Source organism: Vidua macroura, chromosome 3 (assembly GCF_024509145.1).
Source record: "Vidua macroura isolate BioBank_ID:100142 chromosome 3, ASM2450914v1, whole genome shotgun sequence".
Lineage (NCBI taxonomy): Eukaryota > Metazoa > Chordata > Aves > Passeriformes > Viduidae > Vidua > Vidua macroura.
Genome location: NC_071573.1, coordinates 49,845,683 through 49,869,192, shown reverse-complemented (window position 1 = coordinate 49,869,192; position 23,510 = coordinate 49,845,683). Strand labels below are relative to the sequence as shown.

General features: G+C 38.8%; 1 protein-coding gene across 1 annotated transcript in view; it reads right to left on the bottom strand.

Moving 5' to 3' along the window:
• Positions 1-23,510, bottom strand: part of EPM2A (EPM2A glucan phosphatase, laforin) — a 36,540-nt gene extending 13,030 nt beyond the window's left edge. The window contains exons 1-2 of the mRNA XM_053974441.1: positions 22,161-23,510; positions 10,325-10,499 (exon numbers count right to left, since the gene is read on the bottom strand). Coding sequence (XP_053830416.1) covers positions 10,325-10,499; positions 22,161-22,422 — 437 coding nt within the window. The 5' untranslated portion in view covers positions 22,423-23,510. The remainder of the gene's footprint in view (positions 1-10,324; positions 10,500-22,160) is intronic.

The following is a 23,510-nucleotide window of genomic DNA, read 5'->3' as shown; positions in this document are numbered from 1 at the left end:
ACATTCCACATGTTCACAACAGGTGCAGCAAGTGAAGATAAGAATTGTTTCTCATGCTTTTCTCTGATCTTCTCACAGCCTTCCCCAGGACAATGCCTGGGAAAGTTGTGCTGCCACTGTCTGTAGCCAGAGAGCTGCTGCCACACCTAGGGAGCACACTGTAGGCAGCAGAAAGCAAGATTTGCCTTTGTAAGGAATGACTCTTCTTGCACTTTCATTTTATAAACATTCTCTGAAAGCAGTTACAAAAATACAGCCTGAGAAGAGAATCAGGTTCCAAGGCTTGTACTGAACAACTTGGAAAGGACTCCTCCATTGGCTTGTGAGCATTAATGCCTAAATGCTCCAATTAAAGAATCTTGTCTCATGCAACCATGGTTGCCAATGGTTACTTCCTACATATGTCTCCGTTAGATTGCCAACATTTCCATTTGTTTTGAATTAGAACAACTACCCGGAAACACAAGAACAACAGGCTGCTAAACTCAGCCAAACCGCAATAAACCATGAATCTCTTGGCATTAGAAATGAGAATTTCTAACAGTAATGCTTAGCAATGGGAATGATGCCACTGCTGGCACCTATACATTAAATCATCTCAACAAAATTGACTTAAACTGCTACAAATGAACTTTAGGTTGGTGCCTGAGAAGATTTGGGAATCATTGGTAAAAATATATTTAGTCTTCTTTGAGAGTTTACCTATTAGCAGCTGCTTAGGAATCTAGACTGGGAAAACAATAGAAGATTAATCCAGTTTTCAAAATGTAGCATTCCAGATCTAATGAAAATACATTCCAATAGTTCAGAAACAAGTACATATTAATGAAAATTGCATAATTGCAAAGCACAGATTATTGCTAGGTGGCCTTGTGATCCACATGGCACCATATGCACATGTACAAAATAATGGAATCTCTCAGAACTCCAACAGTCAAAGAAAGATGTACATTCATCCCCTGTAATACCATCTGAAAACAGCCTTGATGAGCTCTGTATCCATGTTCATTCCAATTTATCCAGAATTTCTAAACACACATCAGTTCATTTATTTGAATTTTAAAGACAGACAGATACATGCTGACAGAACAGCATAGGCTGAGGGAAACACCTTAGAAATATGGAGAAAAAGGGGATTAACCTCACCACATCAGTTACATAAACATCTAAAATAAGGTGTCCTCACAGCAAAGTCAAAACAAAGGAACATGTGTATAGTGCTACCACAAAAAAAATTGTCAGAAAACTTCATTTTAGATAATGTACTTGGTTTCTGGATTCTAAACATAAGATTAATAATCCTGGTGGATGAGTAGCCAACATCAAAGGTTGAGGCTGGGATGGTAATGGAGCTGCTAAGAGGCCCCAGAAGAACCTATGTGTACCTTTTTGACACAAAACTACAAAGTATAGTGGAATGTCTTGAAGAAGTCTTGGATGACAAAATGGGAAAAAATCATGACAGTTAAATTTATGAACAATCAATGCTGCAGTTTTTATTGGAGAGCAAAGACTGACATGAATTACCAGGGGTTCTCTATTTTTTTTAAATGTCTCTTTTTTTTTCCTTTCAGATTTCTTTATTTTCCTAGCAGTATCATTGAACCTGATTGGAAATTTGAATTTCAAGCATTTGAACAAATATTTCAAAGTGACCTACTGTTATTAAAGTTTGTTTAAATGTGTTTACATTATCAGCTGAAGCTTGACTTTATACATTTGTTAAACACACTGGAAAACCTTATTACCAAGACTAGAGATATATTTGAGAAGCTTTTTCCTCCTTTTATCTCACCAGATTGAAGCAACTCATTACTACAAGGAAGCTGAGAAATTCAGTCTTCTGCAGTGAAAGCAGTATTTAACATTCTTTAGGACTGGTCTGCACACAGCCAACCCTTCAAGCTGGCAGCTGGACCACAGAAAGAAGGAAAATTAAAGAAATTGTCTTGTTAGGGAAGCTGCATATCCTCCTTATCAGATCATCACCTTGGGAAAATGATGGCACTGGATAGAACTGTTCTGAAGTGCTTTTAAAAGGCAGTCCTGGAGAAGTTAGTTAAACTAAAAAAGAATAATTAAAAAAGAAAAGGCTCTAGAAGCACATCAACATCCATCCCCTTGTACTACTGCCCAGCATCCAGCCCCTGAACTAAATGACAGTCATAGAGATCCTCATTGCTGACCCACAGCTGATGGATGGGAGGGAAGAGGAGGGAAGGAAAGAGAAGAAAGGGAGAAAGTAAGCAACCACCTATTCAAATACTATTTTTTTTATATATTCCACATTTTCTTGTGTCTGTATAAAACTGAAATGCATATTTTGCCTTTATCCTCTTCTTGATGCTTAAAATCTATTACTAGGTTTTTCACATCAAAGAAAAAAGACATTTCATTTAAACTTATAAACCATGCTGTCTACTGAACCAAAGAAGAAATACACATTTCTTAAAGCTTGGCAATGTCTATGACATTTGTCTCAATTTTTATCACAGTTCATGGGAGGACACACATTAAACTTCTGAACAACAGCAGGGATTATCTACCTGACTCCCTGAAATTAAATTTCCCAAAGTACAAGCATTAAAGGAGGGAACAAGAGATTTTCAGTTCAGCCTCTTAATATGTTCCCTGGGAAGACAAATGCAGTTCATTTCTTTGTTGCTTTTTTTTTCCTTATACAGAGAAAATTATATATGGGAAAATACAGCAACAACTGGATAATCTCTATTTAGTCTTGAGAAATAAAATATTTATGTTTGTGAGACACGCTTCAAAGGAACTAGAGCTATATTCCAGTTTACTTTCTAATAAAAAATGTTTTATCCTTTAAGTAGGATTCTCCATATTTTCATATGGAGGTTCATTTTTTTAATTATCTTGTAAATATCTAGAGCATTTAAGCATGAAAACTTGCATTTCTATCTCAGCATTTACAAAAATTATTCAAGATAGAGGTAGAATTCATAACTTAATAGCTATGGCTTGCTACTGTTTCAAATGAAGTATCTTTAATGTTTTTCCCATTTAATTTAAAATAACTATGCAGATGTTTATTTCAGATTTTTTTTACTTTCAGATCACCTCTTTCAGAAATATAGTATACACTGAGCAAGTAAGTAAACACCAAACCAGCTGGTGGTAATAAAACACCTGATGGCATCACTTTTCACATTTGGGGAGCAAAAACTCTCTTGCTCTGAGACTTTTTTTCTGTAAGAGTCAGCCTCAGGCTGGCTGGGCCAATCTGCCCTGGGAGCTGTGCCTGCAAAAAATCACTGGAAGGGGAGGCAGAGTAAGTTTACTCTGCAAACACACATCCCTGGTTCAACAGGTTCACCAGGTGTAACTTATGGAGTTGTGTTAGTGAAGTTTTTCCAACAACAAACAGAAATCTGAGTTTAGTCCCTCCTGGTAGGCTAAATAGCAATTAGGATGTGTAAACAATCTCTGCTTTTCAGAAAGAGTTCTGCTATCTTTGGATAAACTGCATTAAGAAATGCCAGCAATTACCTGGCACCTAATAAATGCATGTAAAAGCTAGGAGGAAATAAATATCTGGAAGAAAACTGGAACATCATCTTCAGAGAGAGAGTGATGCTGCCCCTTCCTTGTCATCCCAGCTGTGAGCTAAATTGCCCAGGATTTCACAATCTCAGTCAATTTCATTCACAGCCGGCAATACCAGCAAATTGCTTTCCAATGGAGACAGAACTCTACTCCCTCGCTGACAGCCTGAATGTTAAAGAGTAAAGAGGCAGGAAAAAGGGCTGAAAACCCCCAGAAGAAATATGGACAAGCGGCAGGGAGACACAGTAAAACACACAGAGAAATTAGAAGCAACAATAGTTTCTGCTCCCTAACAGTGATACCCCACATAAAATTCATACTTACCGGACTAGCAACATTTTTCTGTTATATCCCACAGAGAAAAACAGAACTACGTTTACTCCTCCAGGTTTTTCCATGGAGGGTTCCCAATCTTCCTTCTGTTTTTTTCTCCCAGAAAGACACAGAATTGTAACTTTTTCTTAAGAAGTAAGGAAATAATTTTTGTGCAGAGGCACACCTATGAAAAGATCCATTTTAAAGAGCAACAATGTTTTTAAGTAAATATTACCTGTTACTGGCCAACTGATTAAAGGTCTCATCTTCTCATCAACAGCCAGACTCTGCTTGCTGCCATTTTACTAATGAAATACTCATTCCAGAATAATCATCCTTCTAAATAAAAAATTCTCAAACAGCCATTGCCAAAACCACATATGAATGGCAGGATGGTAAAGAAGACTACAGAAAAAAAACTCCATAAAACACTCACAAGACTAACCAGACACCATGCTAAGATTTCCTTTAGCTTATTCACATAGGTAGTGTACTGTTCATCAGACATTACTTCAACTACATCCCAAAGCCTAGCCAAAAATTTGTGTCCCTCAGCCACTGCAGGAGGTAACAAATCTGGCAGCCTGCTAGCTAATAGCAATTCATCAGGTTTAACAGACCAGTCACTGTAGGTAGAAGTAATACTGGGACTTCAAATGCTGATGACAGTCATGTAAAAATCTTTAATCTAGAAGCTGTGTGACTTTTTTTTTTCTTCTGGCAAAATTACCTTTTCTAAAGGTATATTTCCTTTGCTACCCAGCACTCACAAGAAATGCAATTAGAAATGAGTGACGTCCAGGGTTTCCATGTCAAGTTCCTTTTGGGTGCTCAGGCAGTAGGTAACAGCAAGAGACCCAGAGCTGTGCTGGCAGCAGCCATTTGCTAATACTCAAAAAATCAAAATAACTGAAAAGAGAGTTCCTACCATCTAGTTCATCCACAGTATTCGACTTCATGGCATGTGACTGCACTGCTGGCACATCCTAACCCTATTTCTGTTCACAGTTCACAAGACTGAGATCTGTAGCTAACTCAGCAGTAGCCTGGCTTGGGCTACCCCAGCTAAGTGCCATCCTGCCTAAGCAAGATGACAAAACTTGGAAAAATAGAATAATTTTTCCTGGTTTTAGCCATTAATGTGTAGGGCACAGTGTGGGGAGTTCACAAAAGGAGAAGCTTTCTGTTTGGATGGACAACAAATGTGGAAGAAAAATGCATTTGTTACCCAATACAGAGATCACCCAAATTAAATACATGAAAACAAATAAGGACTAAAACCAAATAGAATTCTAGCCTCATAATTTGTCTTCTCACTCTTGCTCCTGTTGCCTCACACTCCCTCTTCACTTTCAAGAACTTAAATAAAAAATTGCTTAAATGTCACTTCTTACACTGATTTGAAACCCATTTTCTTCACAACAGAGGCTAGTAAAAGCATTTCCCAGCTCCAGCTGGGGGTGACGTAGAAAAAAATGAAGATACACAAAGGACAAAAAATAGAATTAACCTTTGAACCATTCTATAAAAGGTGATTCCCATTGGTAACTAAACAATGGTTCCAATTTATATTAGTTTCAGACTATAGCTCAGTACAATGAAACAATTCAAAGCAGTAGTCAGATATCCTAGTTTATGGGATAAACAGATTAAAAAATGTGCCTTAGAATATTTTCATTACTTAATGTATAAAATGACCAGATAACTTCACAGTTAGAGACCCAAGTACTGAAATCAAAGGATGAACTCTTATTGATGTTAAGTCCTTTTTGATCAGGACTATTTTACTAGAACACAATCAATGAATTTTGTTCCAGAGCTCATTATTTCTTATTCTTTTCTCTACAATCACAAGCATTCTTTAGGCACAGGGGACAGTTAGCTCTCAGCTTTTAATGTTAATCATGGTAATCTCTGTAGACATCATCACCTCTTCTCCTAATTCATAATGTAGGCATAAAATATCAGTGCAGCTTTCTATTACGGTAGCACATGTCACTACTCTGTAGGGGGTTTTTGTGACAGCTTACTCTTAAAAGCCTTTTTTACAATTTAGTAATAAAAAAGTAGGTAAGAATTATATTTAAAACAGAAAGGCATTTTATTTTGTGAATGAGTTACAACCAGTAAAAAGAGAATTTAAAGACTAAAAAAAAAAGTGCTCTCTCTTGTATCTTTTTCAAAGGTAATTCTAATTTCATACCAAACCAAATATATTCAACCAAGTTCTTGTTTGCCACCTAATTAAAGATGCATATCAATCAAGCAAATGCTCATTTTTCCCATAGAAAGAAATTCTGTGCTCCATGAGCAAAATATTGCTCTAGTACCTCCACAAGGTAAACAAGAAGCATCTCCATTTTGCCCTGGATCATTCTTCATTCACCCACATATCTACATTAACATTTACTACAAAGCAGGAACACACATCTTATGTGACTCTCCTGATCATTCCCACTCAACACCTAACTTAGGTTATAACCTATATTACTGACAGTGTTGTAGGAAACTGTCTCACCAACAAGCCACAAAACATTTGTAAATACTACATCATAAATTGTGTTTCATTTGCAACCATTGAGAAACAAAAATAATATTTCCAAGCATGGGAGTACATTTTATTTTATCATTACCTTAATTTTGTCTTAGGGAAAAACCCCACTGATGATAGCAACACATTTGTCAGCTTCCCAATCACTCCAAAAACATGAACATGAGATATTAGTATTTAATGGCATATATATATATAAAATGCAAAAAAGATACTAAAGAAACTTGTACCTCAAAAAACTGTTGTCAGGACCCATGGCTACTCTCATGTAGTGACTCCCCTGATTGTGGACTCCTAATTGTATATTTTCCTCCAAAATGTTTAACAGCCATACAATACCACTGTTACGGAGGCTGTTGTCTAAGGAATTCACTTACACATTCTAGTTTATCTGCATTCTACATGCAAGGCATGTAAAAATTATTTTTCTTTGTCAGATTTAAGAAATATGACTCACAAAAAGCACACACCTAAAATCAGTCTGGAAATAGGAAACAAATAACGAGATGGCTGTTTCTATCAGAGATATTCATTTCCATAGCACCTAATTCTGCCATCAAGCATCATTGTCTTCAACATATTATTTAAGTATTTTGTAATTTCAGGCATCATTCCCTCTCTTGCTCTTATGTAATGCCTTTCTTCTGAGAAATGCAGATGTTTTTATATAAATAATAAGGTATACTACATCTAAAAATTAGGAACTTCTGCCTTTCACACATGGAACTGAAACAGAGATAATATGGCCCAGATTCACAAATTTTCTGAAGTCATCTTCTCTCAGAAAATATTACAATAACTCAAATTTACTTTGGAAAATTACTTCATCCTAAGTGAACTTTCCTGCAATTTGAAGGCATCTTATTGCAGTACAAAAAAAAAATCTTATCTAGTACAAAAAAGAAACTGATTGTTTTGTTTTGGATTATTTTTCCTGAATCAGATTTTGGTTAAAGGTGTCATTACATCTCCAAACCAAGTGAATATTAATGCCATGAAGGTATCAGTCATGACTCTTAGCTGTGGGAAAGCTCCACTTCATATTTACATGAAATTAGTTCTAATCCTGCTGTGCTTAAAAACCACATTATATACTCTCCCACCTGAATGGCCAACACAAAATGAGTTCTCTAAATGTAAGTTTAAATGTAAGTTCACTAAATTAAGAGTGATACATCTACATCGAATAAGAAAAATCTGATTCCTCAGAGCATTGTTGTCAGCCTCAGCATAGTGCAAAATTGGTTTTGGTCCCAGCCAGAGGCAGGCTCTTCTCATCCTGCTGCAGCCCAGATAAAGCAGAAGCTCATGTTTTATGAAGAAGCAAGATGGCAACAAAGCTCAGAGCAACTGTGTCTAATTGTGATTCAACAGGGAAAAATAAAATCAGTCCCAGGGCTCATGCGGGAACCTCCTTTGACAGAGGAAAACCTTCCTTTCTCATTAATTCACACATGGCAGCCCTATTAAGTGGAGTAACATAGTGGATGAGCTCACATCAAAAGTTTTCATTGATAAATCACTTCTTTCCAGCCTCCACCACTGTAAAGATCCTACAAGTGGTGACAGGACTCAGAATTTGTGGTCATAAAGCTCCCTGCAGCACTGCTGCCTTTAGTACAGCATGGAAAAAGGTAACGTTAGCTGGAAAACCATGATTTAATCATACTATGAAATTTACCTGTACAGGCAGAAGGACTAGCTTTTTGCTTCTGTTTGAGTTTTGGTTTTGCTTTGGGGATATGGGGGGGTATATGGGGTATTAAAAAAAATTATTAGATTAATCTTCATAGTACTCTTCTGAATCAATAAATCCATTGCAAATTAAAGGCATTTTCATCAGCTCACTTCAGCTGCTCTGCAAACAACAACAACAAAAAAATCTAAAGTATTTTTGGTCTGCTTTATTATAACCAGCAGAATGGTGAACCTGCCCCCAACTGTTAGTAATTAAAAAACATTTAAGGCTGCTTATCTTCAAAGTATTAGAAATAATTATGTGACAGGACTGTTACAGCATACACTTACTTAATATAGCTCGAAGAAATGAGATAAGAGTTACTAAGATGTACATATAAGGTTGCCTTTCAATGAAGGTATGTGTGTGCGAGAAGGGAATGAAGGAGAAGACCCTCATCTGCAAAAGACTACACAGCCCAGGAAATTTTCTGCAAATATCCTCTGGCAGAATCTGCAGCTTTTTACCTAATCTTTGAAACATATAGTCATGCAGATAAGGTGGCATTAAATGGATCACTGCTGCCTCTGGAAAGGAAGATAAGTTAGCCTTTGGTACTTAGATATTCACTTTCTGACAGCTGTTGTTCTTTTTCAAAAAAATGTCTCTGCCAAGCAAAGATTGTTTGGAATTGACAAGCCTGTGCTTTGGAATAAACAAGATCTTTACTCTGATAGGATATTGGAAACAGATGTTTAAGATCCACATAACACTATAGTCTATCAGGCGTGCTATATAACTTGGGGGGGGGTCTCAGGGAAAAGGTCCCACAAATACCTACAATGTACCTGAAAGTGTTTATGAATCCCTGCTATTCCAAAAGATACCAAGGGGAAGAAAGCTTTCCCTCTCACACTGCAAGCCTAATGAGGAAAAGACAAATCTTCTTCCTACCCTGTGAGAGGGTGGAGATAAAGAGCACAAAGAGGAGACACGATGGTGAGGTTGGTGTAGCTGATAAAGTGATCTGGAGAAATTCACACAAAACAGTGCTAGGGCCTAAAGAAAGTACAAGGTGGTTTGATTTCTTAAAAAAATACATATCACTTTGTGTCACTATAGGACACAAGAAAGCACGATGCGAGCCGCTGCTATTGTAAAGGTAAAAAAGGCAAGTTTATTTGCTGACTCCAGCATTTATAATTTTCCAAAGGTGCCAGTGGATTGGAGGGTGAAAGTGCCACCTCTCCAACAACACTGGACAAACTACCAGTCCATCAAAATTCTCTGCCTCTATAAAGGAATGCAAAAACAATATGTACAGAAAGTGTGTGAGAAAGTTTGCTACAAGAATGTAAACTCAGAAAGCTTTAGAAAATCTTAAAAGATCAGGGTGACATCTTTGGGATAACTAAATGTTCTGTAATGCATGTGGCATATCAGGACTGCCAGCATTCACACAACTATTATCAATCCACAAACTTCCTGCTGGATCAATGGAATGGAAATGGGGAAAAAAGGTACACAGCATCCCAAATTCCTCAGTGCCACTTTGTTAACCTCCAGGGCTCAGCCTGTTGCTCTAAATACAGCCTGTGCTTCACCTGCAGCCCTAAAGGGTGGGTGCCCTCCTCGACCTTTACTGTCTCCTTATTCAAGCCAGGATGCTTCACCAGTGGGACAGTGGACTCAAGTGAACACTATGAAATACAAACATTTTAAGGCTCGTCTAAGTTTTAGTAATTTGTTAAATACATGTCCAGAAAGTGGAAGTCATCAAAAGCAGCTGTCACTAATTGCAGTGGCTGCCACACAAGAGCGACAACATGTCACCAGTAAATTCTGGTGCTGGATTATATCACTTTTGTTTCCTAGGACATGTTCTTCAGTAAAATCATCCCAAACCAAACACATAACATACATGCAATTTTACAAGGGTATATAAACAAGCATTTGAAAATAACTACCCAAAAATTGCCACAAAACTTTTTCAGATGTGATGCAATGTAATAGACCCATACAGGGTACAGGTATCCTTGAACTTAGGATCTGCTAAACAGACATTTAATTGCAAAGAGGTGCTGAATCTTTGTTAAAGTTTACTGTTACATACATACAAACATTCCTTACTTCAAATGCAGTTTTCAGATATGCCTGTTCAGATTTTCTGTTTGTAACATTTGCAGCCAAGCTCTGCACATTTCTTTTACCTGGAGTAATGGATAGCTTGATGTCCTGCGATATTAAAATAGAAATCAGTTGTGTGTTTCATCTCATCAGTATGCCCAGAGACTTCAATCCAGTGTGCTATTGGGAGGCAGTAAACTCCATCTACTATATTGCTCTGGTTGTAAACACAACTTCGATCATGATGGGGCCCACTGCCTAGAACAGAAGAAAGGACAGTTGTAGGCTGTGTATCTGGATAATCTTAAAAAAAAAACCAACTGCAGGGAGATTTGAACTGAGCATTCAAGGCCAGGAGTGGTTCTTCCTGCTTCTTCAAACTGCATTATTAACAACTGAAATAGTGGCAACAGAAGCACTGCCACAAAGCAAATGTTCAGCATCAAAACAAAATTTTGTTGATTATTTTTAAAATGTATTTTAATATATTGGTTATTTTAAAACCTCCACAATATTAAAAATTCCTAAATCACTTACAATATAAGGAATAATTAATTTCATCTAAGTTCCTCATTTTATGTCTCATAGTATGTGACCTCAGATTCTTGCTCAGTGATCTCTCCCTAGGGTATCAATCTTGCTGTGTCTCAGACATGCCATGGCAGCCTGACCTTGGCTCAGGCTGACTTCTAAGGAAGTTGCCAAGATATGGAAAAGACCTCAGAGAAAGTTCAGAGGACAGCCATGCATGCTCAGAAAGGTAAAAACACAAAAAAGCTACCAGCTTAAACTACCAGCTTAAGGATTCAAGAGGAAAATCATCAATGTGTAAAGGCATCAAAGCCCAAAGAAGGTGGCAGACAACAATGTAGAAACAAGGCAGACTTGTTTAAAGGGGGAAAGAAGGGTGGCCCTCTTCCACCTCATTCACAGCTGCCTGGCCAGCAAAGACTCATCAGATTCCTGTTGCAGACCAGACACATTTGAATATCTAGCCAAGGAGTTCATTGATCTCTGTCTTTTATGTTTGCGGACCAATAAACACTCACTTTGTTGTCTTCAAATGCACGTCTCGCTTTGAGAGTCTGTTCATACACAGTAGAAGCTGCCCAAAGTGACCCACAGAGAGACAGTCACAATTGCAATGGTGAATGACCACAACTACCTTAAACAGCCTAGTTTAAAGTAAGATTCTTTTTCTTACGATTTTCCACTAATATTTATTACCCCTTCTTCTTCTCTTACAGCAATAGTGTGAGCTTTAGTCAGAAAACCTGATTTTAATACCATGACAGAGTAAACAACTTGAATTGAAATGGGTCGTATCATCAATCAAAAAGTTATCCAGCCTCCAAAAATACAGTACATGTACATTCTCCCCCCAGCACCATTTTTACATACTTATTGCAATACTAATTGCCATGTAGGAATAATTATCGTGCAGATCAGAAGTGACCTAGTCTATGGCTTGCTTAAGCCTGTTACACTTATACATATTAATGATGTTAAAATATTTCTGAGAAAAATTATGCCCAAAGGAATATCTTCAATTTCCCACTGCACGTAAATGCATGACCAGTGTTCAATCACTACAGTTAGGGAAATTTGCTAGAGCAAGAGCATTTTGGGAGATGTATTAATGCAATGATTAGAGAGCAAGAATAACATTTAAGAGGAAAGCTCAAACCATCTCCTTATTTCCAGATGACATGCAGGCCATTTTATCATAATTTTGAAATATTATTATTTATCAAAATGAAAAATAAAATATGAGGCAGAAAACTATTTTCTTTTTCACATTGCTGAGCAATTATGCATCACACAGGTTTTGATTATTTTGATTATAAATAAGGTAAACAAGATCAATGCAGTTTCAGAAGCTACAAATCACACCACTATATTTTTATCTCACATTTATAATTGTTTACATATTCTTACCATTTTTAAACAATACAAGAAGACAACAGCATACATCAACAAATACAACAATGTAACAAAATCTTTGGATGTTTATGACATTTAATTAATGACTTCATGCATTCAGCAAAATACAGCCACAAACACCACATCTTGACTTCCCTATTCTACTGTCCAACAACAGTTTGTAGCAATGCACATCACCATGGCCATGTCCTGCCATCATGAGGCTGTGTCTGATCCTGACCACCACATGCCCACAGGCCCATGTCCTGTCCCAGCCTCCCTGTCCCCAGGGAGATGCCTGATGCTTGGGGCTGGGACTGCCCTCATGCCCCTAGCTGCCTGCTCCTGCCTGCCAGTCCCATGGGGTGTCCCTGCAGTCCCCAGGGAGTTGCCAGCCCTCACTGTACCATGGCAGTTTTGAACCATGTTCTCAGGATCTCTGGCTTTTTTGCTACTCCCAGCCCTGTGCTTCCTTGTACACAGGTACCCACCATGTGCTTCCTATTGCTCCATTTCCAATTTCTGCTGCTTGAGGAGTGTGCATTTCTGCCACCTGCCAGTTTTACAGTTCATCATCCTTCTCCTTCTCCAGCTTTAATTCTTGTCCCTTTTTTGCCTTCCTTCCTTCCTTCTCTATGACCTTCCTCCTTCTCTCTGCCTTCTTAAGTCCTGCAACCTCCATGCCTTGTAACCTTACCACCTTCACCATCATTAATTCCCTTAAATAGCCTAAAACTACATATGGAAATGGGGCTAAGAGTAAGTTGGCATGAGATGTTTATTTTATTTGTTCCCTCAAACAGTTTTGGTCAAATCTCATTCTGAAACACTGTCTTCTGTAATGAATATTTATTGCTGTTGATTTTTGTGCACCACTGAGCCTCAGCCTTCCCACTGTGGCCTACAGTCAGACCTGAATTTCAAAAGGCATGGTTCTGGTTTGCCTTTAATAATCAGGTAAACAGTAGCAGATTACACTCATATTTTATGAGAATTGCCTAGTTCTTTACTACTCCTTATGTTAGATACTGATCTATGAATTAACAGCTTTCCTACTGAAATAAGACATCTGTGCAGCAGAATGTACATCAACATATTTTCAACATGTACATATGTATTCACACACAATATAGCTTCATACAGGAAGGAAAGAGTGCTACCGTCTTCAATAAATACTAATTTAGGGAACAGTATGATCAAAGTGTTCACTATGACTGTGTTCAGAAAGCTGAATTCACTATACTTCTTAAGGGAATTATGAAAATCTGCAATTTCCAAAAATGATCAGGTTTCACTACCCAGGTAATATCCACACAATTACACAAGTGCTTCTCACCACAGTTTGCTTCACAATATGCATTTAACTAGGAAGTTTCAAAATGAGAAAAAAATTATTTTCTCAGTCAACATCATGCTTCTGCTAGCACAATCTGTCTCAGGAAATACGCCATATTTTGGATGCCATAAGACAACATTCACCTGTTCATCTTTGAAGAAAAGGAAAATAAACACAAATGTCCTTTGAGAAAGGGCTCACACAACAGCAAACACATGGTTTTACAGCTAAACCCATTTCTATATCATTATTTTTCTTCATCTTGTTTTTATTCATATTCCAAGTGGCAAAACACAGGTTTAATTATTTATCATTGGGAAGCAAATACACAATCATCTGAAAATCCAACCATAAAAAGGGATACATTAAGTATTTGAATAGTACTGATCTTCCCATTAATTGGTCATATTTGCTTTCCTAAGTAAAGAAGAAAAGCATTCAGGAAGAGTTTATTAGAATATACAGGTCCTAGATATAGGTTCTAGGATAGCATTTTATTTCCTTTAATAAGGTCCATTTTTTTTAAATTTAAAACTCATCTTTGTGAGTCTTCACAGCAAAATGCTTATCTGAAAGAGAAAGATTAAAATAAGTTTCTAGGCATTAAATTATAAAGTTTTTCATTGCTTTTGCACCGGTTGCTCTGTACTGCAGATGGTTTTGCGCAGAATCTACTGACTTAGGGAATTGCTGGAGAGCACAGCAACAAAGTAGCCCCACTTACAGCTCAAGCCTCACAGAGGGCTCTTTCAAAATCTGCACGGCTGCAGTTTATGGCTCCTTCTTTAATGCATATGAAGGATGATCAAAGGAGCATAAGAAGTGGCTGTACAAATAACTAAACAAAAGAATAAAACCAAAGATCTCCATATAACTGATAAATGGTGCTGGTAAAAGGAGGAGACCAGAATGAAAGGAGACCAGAATGAAGCAGAGGAAAACTTTGGTTTTGATCCTCCTTGAGCAGAGAAGTTGGACCAGATGACCCACTGTGGTCCCTTGCAAGCTGATTAATTCTGTGATTCTGTGAAAACCAGAAGCAGATATATGAAGTGATACAAGATGTGCAAAGATCTAGAACTGAAAAAGGTAAGCAGAGACTAGAAGAGGATATTCTGAAATTCAATCTAATGAGGCACAACCACGAAACACAAAAACCTGCAGTTACTATTTTATTACAGCTGTACTGCAGGCATGAAAGAAGTATAATTCAAAGTCTGCCAACAGCACAGACTTATCTTGACACAGAAAATAACTGCACACAGATTGCACAGAAGAGTTAAAGTGAAGAAATTACTAGCTTGATCTTAAAAGATAAACAAAATATGGGTCAATGAAATTTCTTATCACCATTAAGAGTGGTGAACAAAAAACACATCAATAAATGAAAAAAATAAGATTGCCTCTCCCGCTGTCTCTGCAGAGCTCTTTGCAGCAAAGGCTCTGCTCAACCACTGCTTTCCCAGTTACCGGCTTGTTGCACACCTTGCTCCAAGTTTTAATTTTTTCTGTTCTGTGTTGTATAAGGGAAGGTATGCAGGAACTACAGGGCACAACAGCAAACATAAAGGTGCTGGGTATTTCATCCCTGCCTTAGCCTGACCCTAAAACACAGATATGCAACTTCCAAACCCCAATAAGGTGAGGGTGTTTCTCAGTTCACTTCTACCTCTTTAAAAACCACAGGGCTACTTAGACAACCTGAAACACATTAACTAACTAACCCACCCAAACCACAAGCAACCAGGCAATTTTCAGATCACCTACTCACAAATCAGTAGGAGGACAGACTAACTCCTATAATCTTTGTCATAATTTTGCATGAACCAGCACACTTTAAGTGTCAATTCAAAATTTTAACTATGTCTAAATATTTTAAGTCATTCCATTTGTATCAAATGAGGTCCTTTAACAAGGCAAATGAGTATCTTAAATTCATGCTTAGAAATTCCCCTGGAAGAGTTATAAGCACTCTGGGGGTAGATAAACAGGGAGGCATCAAGGAATAAAAGATATTTTACAAAAAAAAAAAAAAAATAGTAGTAGAACAGAAAGTAAAGAAAACGTACGAAAAAAATCTCAAAAATATTTAAAAGAATAACTTTTTACTAGCTTCCTTACCTTTTATACCAAAATAACAATGAAGAAAAGTCTCAAGTCATATTTTGGATACAATTTTCAGTTATCTGAATGTGCTACTGCACAGTCTTGTTATCACACATCACTCTAACTGAACTTCCTTCAGTACACTCACAATATCCAAATTTACTTACCCTTCACACCAGATTCTATCAGAAAAGTCCCCCTGCTGCCTGTAACAAAATTCAATCTCTGATGTTTTGAAATAGGATCTGTCTCAATTTTGCCAAGACTGAATTGCTACTGATTGTTAAAAAAACAGAGATGGAGGGGGCTGAATTCCTCTCTTTGAAACTGAGCAAGGTCAAGTTTTTGAGAGTTTGAGTCTGCCACAGGCTCTGGAGTCCCACCTTCCTCAAGTCTCAGCAAAGTCCTCAGTAGTAGCCCTTTGTTTTAAGAGCTCTGACAAATAGCTCCAATTCTGTATGCCATGTATGAAGCCTTACCCATATGCCTGAGAAAAGCATGCTTTGATTTTTAATGCTACTTTTTTCTGCTGCCAGCAAACCATCTTCCCCTTAGATTCTGTAAGTGGCAGATGAATTTATTGTATTACTTAAATACCTAGTATTAATGTAAGACAAAATTTTTAATTTGCCATACCTAGTTAAGTAACTCCTTCTTAACTGGTCTGATTTTCAGAAATGTTTCCTTGCATTTGCAAGCCAAGAAGAGATACCCAAAAAGAAGAAAACCATGTGCATCATACACCACATGTTTGTATTCTACCAGACTTAAAGCAGACTGTTTCAACTTCCTTTTTGGTAGAGCTGCTACACAGAACCATGGAAACAAGTTCTAATTCTATTAAAATCCAGGCAGAATTTAAGACATTTTAGTCTACTTATATATCCTAAGAAAATTATTTGATGGAATTACATTTTGAAATTATGCCTGAATTAAAACTAAATGGTTTACAAGAGAGCCATTCTTAATGCTGTTCATCACCACGGCTTTTTTTCTTTCTTTTTCTTTTTTTAACCAGATATAAGAAAATAAGAATTTTCAAAGGCAACTTTCAAAAACGTATTTTATTTCTCTCTGTAGGTCTGCTCAGGCCCAGGTGTTTTTCAGTGGGTGCTTCTATTGTATGAAGAGATTTTAATCAAAGGCCTGGTTTAATGATGAAGTCAGAGAAAAGCATCTAAAAGGAAATTTTCCTTATTTATAAGACAGTTTCTTTTCTGACAGATGGTAGAAATAACACTACAGGAAATACAGATGAGAGAATAATGGTTAATAGCAACAAAATGTATAATCTAATATCAATCTTCCCATTTGCTTTGACACTGTTTACTGTACTGTCTACTACTGATGGCTATTTTCTACCATACCAGAAGAATAGGCAGGAAATGAGCTACATCAAAATAGCAACCATGGCAATACTTTGACCAAAGTATCATCCCAGTTACTTATCACTTTTCAGTGTTTCCTGCCATTCAAAATAAGTTGTTGAGCCCTATTGAACGCTACCACCACTTGGAAGTGAGGGACAGGGAAAATGGTAAATATAGGATTTGCATAAACAATGCATTCATTGTAAATTTGCCATTATAACCACAAAGACTTTAATTAGGCTCACACAGAAATCAGAACTGGCCTCTGATTATCTCTGTGGGTAGGAAAAGATCCATGTCTGCCAAACACAGAGGAATGCAAGTATATGTGTCTACTTTTATTCTTGTAATTTTGCAGTTTCACATGGCCATTCTACATTGTCTTACTGATGTCTGGTTGTCAGCTCAGTATAAGCTGGCTAATGCTGATAAGCAGATAGAAAGTAATGAGAATCTTGATGCCATTTAATTGAACCAAAATGCATGCTATGTATAAGACTTGAGGGGGTTGAAGAACAAAACACAATGAGCTATTATTGCACATTGTAACCAAAGCCTTTTTTCATTCCTTAAAGAAGTATTGGGTTGAAGAATTCAAAGTTATCCACTCGTTAAGTTTTGTCACATCTGAAAGGTGTTAAGGTATCTAGTGCTGTCCAGACAACAGCTTTCCAGGAACAAAATGCCTATGATGCACAATTATTCAACTATCACACAACTTGTGCTTTATGTTCATTTCTAGTCACCACCTACTTCAGAACTGGGATTTGGGAAAACAAGTAAAATTCTGGATTATTTTCAAGAGCATAACAGATTACACTAAATACTAATGAAACATGCAAGTAGCTGCAAGACGCTAGGCAGGCGCTGGCTATACACAGGGAATATGGCACCACCCAGTGGGAAGAGCACTACATGAAACATCTGCATTAAAAGAGCCATGAAGAAATGTAACTCTTCAGGGTTCGCTGGGTTTTTTTTGTTTGATTTAGTTTTGTTTGGTTGGTTTTAATCATGGGACTGCTACCTATTTTGGGGATCTGTAGATTAGCTTTGGAGGAAAAAAAAAGGAAAAAACCCATGGATCTCAGTTACAGAAATTAACATTGTATCCAACCATACTTCTCAGAATCACCTCAATTTTTTTATTTTTTATTTTGCATATCCTGCTAAGGCTTAGCCCCAAGTATTTTTCATTCCATTACAATCTCTCCATTGCAAATGGCAACTAAATCTTACCTTCTCATACAGCCTCAGAAGAATCCCCTCCTTTTAATGAAGAAATTACACCTTTTTCATTCAAAGAGCTGAGACAAAAAGTCAGATTGCTTTAAGTTTCAACACACTTTAAAAGTGAAATTTTAATGTGCTTAACTATCACCGATGTTTTCAACTAATCAGGTGCTCAACCCTTGACACCTATGACTAGAATTTATTTCTGATATTTTCACTGGTTGTATTACAGTGATGTGAAAACCTTTATTACTCCATAAATGAACCAATCTTTTGGTTTATACAAATAGGCTCACGGAAGTGTGAACTGGAAACGTTGGAAGGCCAACATACCGCAGGTGGAGTAACATAATTTTTTCTAAATTGCTCTGTATTGTATCATTTGTTTTGTATGGTAAACAAGACATCTCCTTTTCTCTCTTCCTCCCTCCCCAAAACTAGAGATGGAGTTTTTTTGGAAGGATTAAGGCTCTGCTCACCTGAACAAATTACTAGAATATAGGCTGACCGTACTTTGGAGCTTTCACTGGTGATACTGTATCTGGCAAGCTTCATCTACACCATCTAAATAAAGAGCTACATGAAAATCACAGAATAACAAAATGGTTTGGGTTGGAAGGGGCCTTAAAGATCATCCAGTTCCCCAGGCAGAGACACGTTTCAGTAGACCAGGTTGCTCAGGGCCCCATTCAACCTGGCCTTCAACACTTCAAGGAAGGGGCATCCACAGTTCCTCTGGGCATCAGAGGGCCAATATTTTACAATACAAGCTTGTGTATGTACTACAAGCTTACGTAGGTTTTTTATATAATTTATTTTTCCCCTTCCCAAAAATACAAAGTGTCAGCAGATTGTATTCCATCATCTCAAAATACAGTTTGGGGCATACCTCTAGCAAATTCCCTGTCCTTTTATGCAGCATGTTTCTTTATTAGTACCTACAGTTTATTTAGATGAAAGTAAGGGGATAAAGGCACAGAAGACTCTTCCATCATAAACTCAGAAAAACAAACTCAAGCATAAGTTTCACCTTGTATTTATTTGGTTTTGACAGCAGGCACAAAATAGTTTTAGTTTCCAAGCTGAGAGATGTTAAGTCCAGTTTTCAAGAATCAACGTCAAAAACAAAGTACACAGACAGAAACAGCTGCAGCTGGGGGAGAAAAAGGTACATAAATTAATTTAGCTTTTTTTCGAACCTATTCCCAGATTCTAAAGCTCAGCATAAGCAACCTGTTTCCACAGATACCTTAGCATATCACAAACACTCCTGGATAGCAAGCTGCAGCTTTCACAGTAGGTAAGCAAGTACCAACCCTGAAGAAACCCCACACAGCTCATGTGACCTGAGCCAGAAACACTCAATGGCTTTAAGTGACAGGTCCTGCGTGCAGACCAGCAACATCTCCCTGGGACAGCAGGAGAAAGTATCTGATCCTTCAGGGGCACAGGGGAGTCTCACCTCCCACTTCATCCTCCTAGGGAGGGGAACTTGTTCCCTCAAGCTACATGCAACAACACAGTGAATCTTGCACAGGCCAAGCCTTGCCTGAAAGCTTCCTACCAAAAGCCATAGAACGCTGGCCTGTGACTTTGACTCTTCTAGCCCACATAAATAACTACCCTCACTTTTATCTTTCAGTCTTCCCCACTGTATTGGAATGGCTGAAATTTGTACTCAAAATACATGATACAGTAGGTATCATACTATCATAAAAACAGTATGCACTGCCAGTGGAATTCTCACACACATACGTGTCTTAGTAAAAAAAGCTGAAGTAATTTTCTTAAAAACAGCACGTGATTTCAACATCCAATATATGTAAACATCTGACATCCATAACTAGACTGACCTCCATGGACTACAGTTTCTCTGGTTACAGATGGATGCCTCAATTCATAAACTTAGAGCAAGTATCATTCTGCACTTTCCTCTATCCGTCACAAACATGTCTTCAAAACTGCAGATGTTCTGCAAGTGCTAAGTGTTTCCCAAAGCCCATTTTAATTCTAAACATGCAGGATACTAAAGAGACAATGCACAGCATTTGTTTAGCACAAAAAAACACCTGTTCTTTTCTTTAAGAAGAGAGTTGTCTTTTCAAGTTGTGATTTTTATAAGAATAAACAGATGACAGCCAAATTTTCATTGATCAACAGTTGAAAAAAACCCCAAAACCCAAAAAACATTAAAACAGATTAAAAAGAACGGCAAGATTGCTCAGTTATTGGATAAGAAAACATCCCTAGGCTCCCTTCATGCAATACAGCAAGAACAATAAATTTCAAGGTGTTAGCAAATTTGTGCTTTCCTGTAAATATCAATTGAGGAAAAAACTGTTGATATTAATGACTAATTAAAAAATTCTTCTGCATTTAGAGGATATGCGCACTTGCTTTCTATCATTCCTGCTAAGCACTGAGCTCAAACTCCTGAGCATTCACAATGACAAGAACAAAATGCCAGCCAGGTTAATCCTAAAACTGCAAATCTGCCAAAACAAAGTATGTTTATTACTCTGACTACATTTCCTAAACGTGCTCCCTGGAATAGACAACAATTTGAGCTACCACTACTTCCAAACCATCAACCTTAAAATTGCTGATTCTCTGTAATTATTCTCTATTATTTCTATGAAATTCTAATTATTTCTAATTCTACTGTTATTTCTAGAATCTGTATAGTGAGGACTGCTTTATATACCAGTATCACTGTCATATTATGTACAACTTGGCACCTTCAAAGAGACCCAATTCTGCTTCCTTGGACAGATGTAAAGATTTTTATTCCATAAATTCACTTTTCCTGCAATTCTGGAAAAGAAAAACATGGTTAAAACAGGCAGAATATACTATTTGTTTTAGCTGCTAAACAAAACAATTACTATGGTACGATGTACATAGTCCTTTATGATGTAAACTTCTGTGAATGTAGCATTAACACAAAGTCAAAACAAATGCAACAGTTATGACAACATGCATGTTTTAGTCTACATGACAGAAAGGCAGTTCAGAAGTGTGGTGTGTATTCTTAAAACAGGGTGAAGAGCAACTGCTCTACAATGTGTTATTTTGGTACATGGATTATTATGCTATGACTTAAAAAAATACCCTCAAAAATTACCAAGTGATCTGTTTTCCTTTCACTAGATCAGATCATTCCTCAGTTACAGAAGGTATATTTAGAGTTTTATTTGACTCAGCAGACGATTGTCTGAGTGTTCTCTTGGATTTAAGATATTTCAATATACTAGAACAGCACATGGAAACTGGCCAGTTATTCAACATTTGAAAACACATAGCAGGAGGAAAACACGGTGGAAGTACTACTGAAACAGCAGGAAGACTGGAAAAGCCGCAACTGAACTTCTCCCTGTGTTTTTCTTTAAGAAATCAAAATAGCAACATTTGGCAGCCTGAAAATGCCATCATGACATTTCACCTTAGCGAAATAAAGTAACAACCATAATGCATACTAGGAGATCCTAAATTCTTCACTTCTGGGGAAAGAAAAGAAACAAAACAAAACATCATGACAATGGATGCCTAAAGTAAGGAGGGAAAAATGAAACTGTTTCAAATAACTTTTACCAACCTAGAAAGACAACCTCCTTCTGCATTCACCCGCCTCTATCACAGAGTCAAAAAACATTTTTGTTTGCGAGAACTCACGTCACGCCACGACAGCCTGGGCGGCTCTACCTGCAAGCACAGCTCCGGCCACCGCCGTGCCGGGGCATCGGCAGCTCCGGCTCAGGCACGGCCCGGCCGACCGGGACAGCCTGCCGGCCGCGGCAGGAAGCGGGCGGGGCTGCCGCGGCGGACAGCGGCCAGAGCCATTGCTCAGGAGAGCTCGCACCGCCCCTCCCGCCAGGGCCGGCGGGCGGCCGCGTCCTTGCGGCCGGGCAGCGCCAGGCGTGTGAGGGACGGCGAGGGGGTCCCCTCCGTTACCTTCCCAGAGGAAGTGGCCGCCCTCCCGCCGCAGGAACTTGTACCAGAAGGGGCTGGCGGCGTCCTCGTCCGGCAGCGCCACCTCCGCCAGCCACAGCGCGGGCTCCTGGGCGGGCAGCGGGGCGCTCGGCCGCGCCCGCCTCATGGGCACGGCGCGCCGCGGGTCCCACTCGCCCAGCTCCGGCCGCGACCCGGCCACCAGCAGCTCCGCGCCGCCCTCCGTCACCCGGGCGGGCAGCACCACGCCGAAGCGGAACAGCATTTTACTGCTGCACAAAGAATGGGGTTTAATGAGGAGCTCTGCTATTGCTGCAGCACGGCCGGCAGCGGAGCTGTCGCTGGGAGGCCGCCCGGGCCCGCCCTTCCGCCGGGGTTGGGGGTCGGACACCGCCCCTGCCCCGGACACTGCCCGTGTCCCCGACGCTGCCCCTGCGCCGGACACCGCCCCTGCCCCTTGCGGATCCCGAGCGGTGGCTCCTTCGGTGGGGACTGGTCCCGGTGCGGTTGTTTCGGGCGCTCGGCTGCCGCACGCACGTAGCCGAGGGAACTTCCCTTCCGAAAGTAGCGGCTGGAAGTTCAAACAACACCGACCCTCGATCGCCTCCTAAAGTAGGGATGGAAAATCCCCTCCGCAGCTAAACACTGGCTGTCCTGGTTGCCAAAGGCTACGCGGCACGTATGGTGTTTAACAAGGATTATTGCTGCATTAAAGGAAGCCATTGCAATTACTCCCAAAAGCCCAGGCTTAATTTAGCGCAGTAAAAACATCATTGAAAATTGCCATACTTGCAGCTACAAACAAGGACTGGCTGCAAATAACGCTGTAGTGTTCATGATGTTTATGTCTTCCCCGCTGACAGCCAGCCAGTCGTGGTGAGAAAAGAAATGTGAAATGCTGAGGGAGGTTAGAAAGCTTTTAAAAGAAATCTGGAATTTGCTGCACGAGTTCTGTTTACAGCCAGAAGGGGAAAATTTGGCAACTCCTACGTGTAGCAATACTCAGGACTTAAAAAGACTGAGGAAGAGGATGCAATCCGACCATTTAATGGGCGGTCCTTACTTGAATACACCCATTTCAGAAGCTTTTAAGGACAGAAACAGAGGAGTGGTAACTTTATTTAGGTCAAGTTCTGGGAACAGGCTGAAGGCCTTTCAATGAGTCAAAAGAAATCCTGCCTCAAGAGATGGCTGTTTGTTTCCTTTATTCAGGGGTGATGACACTGAAGTGTATGTGCTGCCAAATTTATTTTTAAGAGTGCTTTAGTCAGTTTTCACTGATACTCATTGAACTTGTGTAAGTGATATTCCACCACTTTTCCAGACATAACCAAATCAAATTAAATTCTTGCT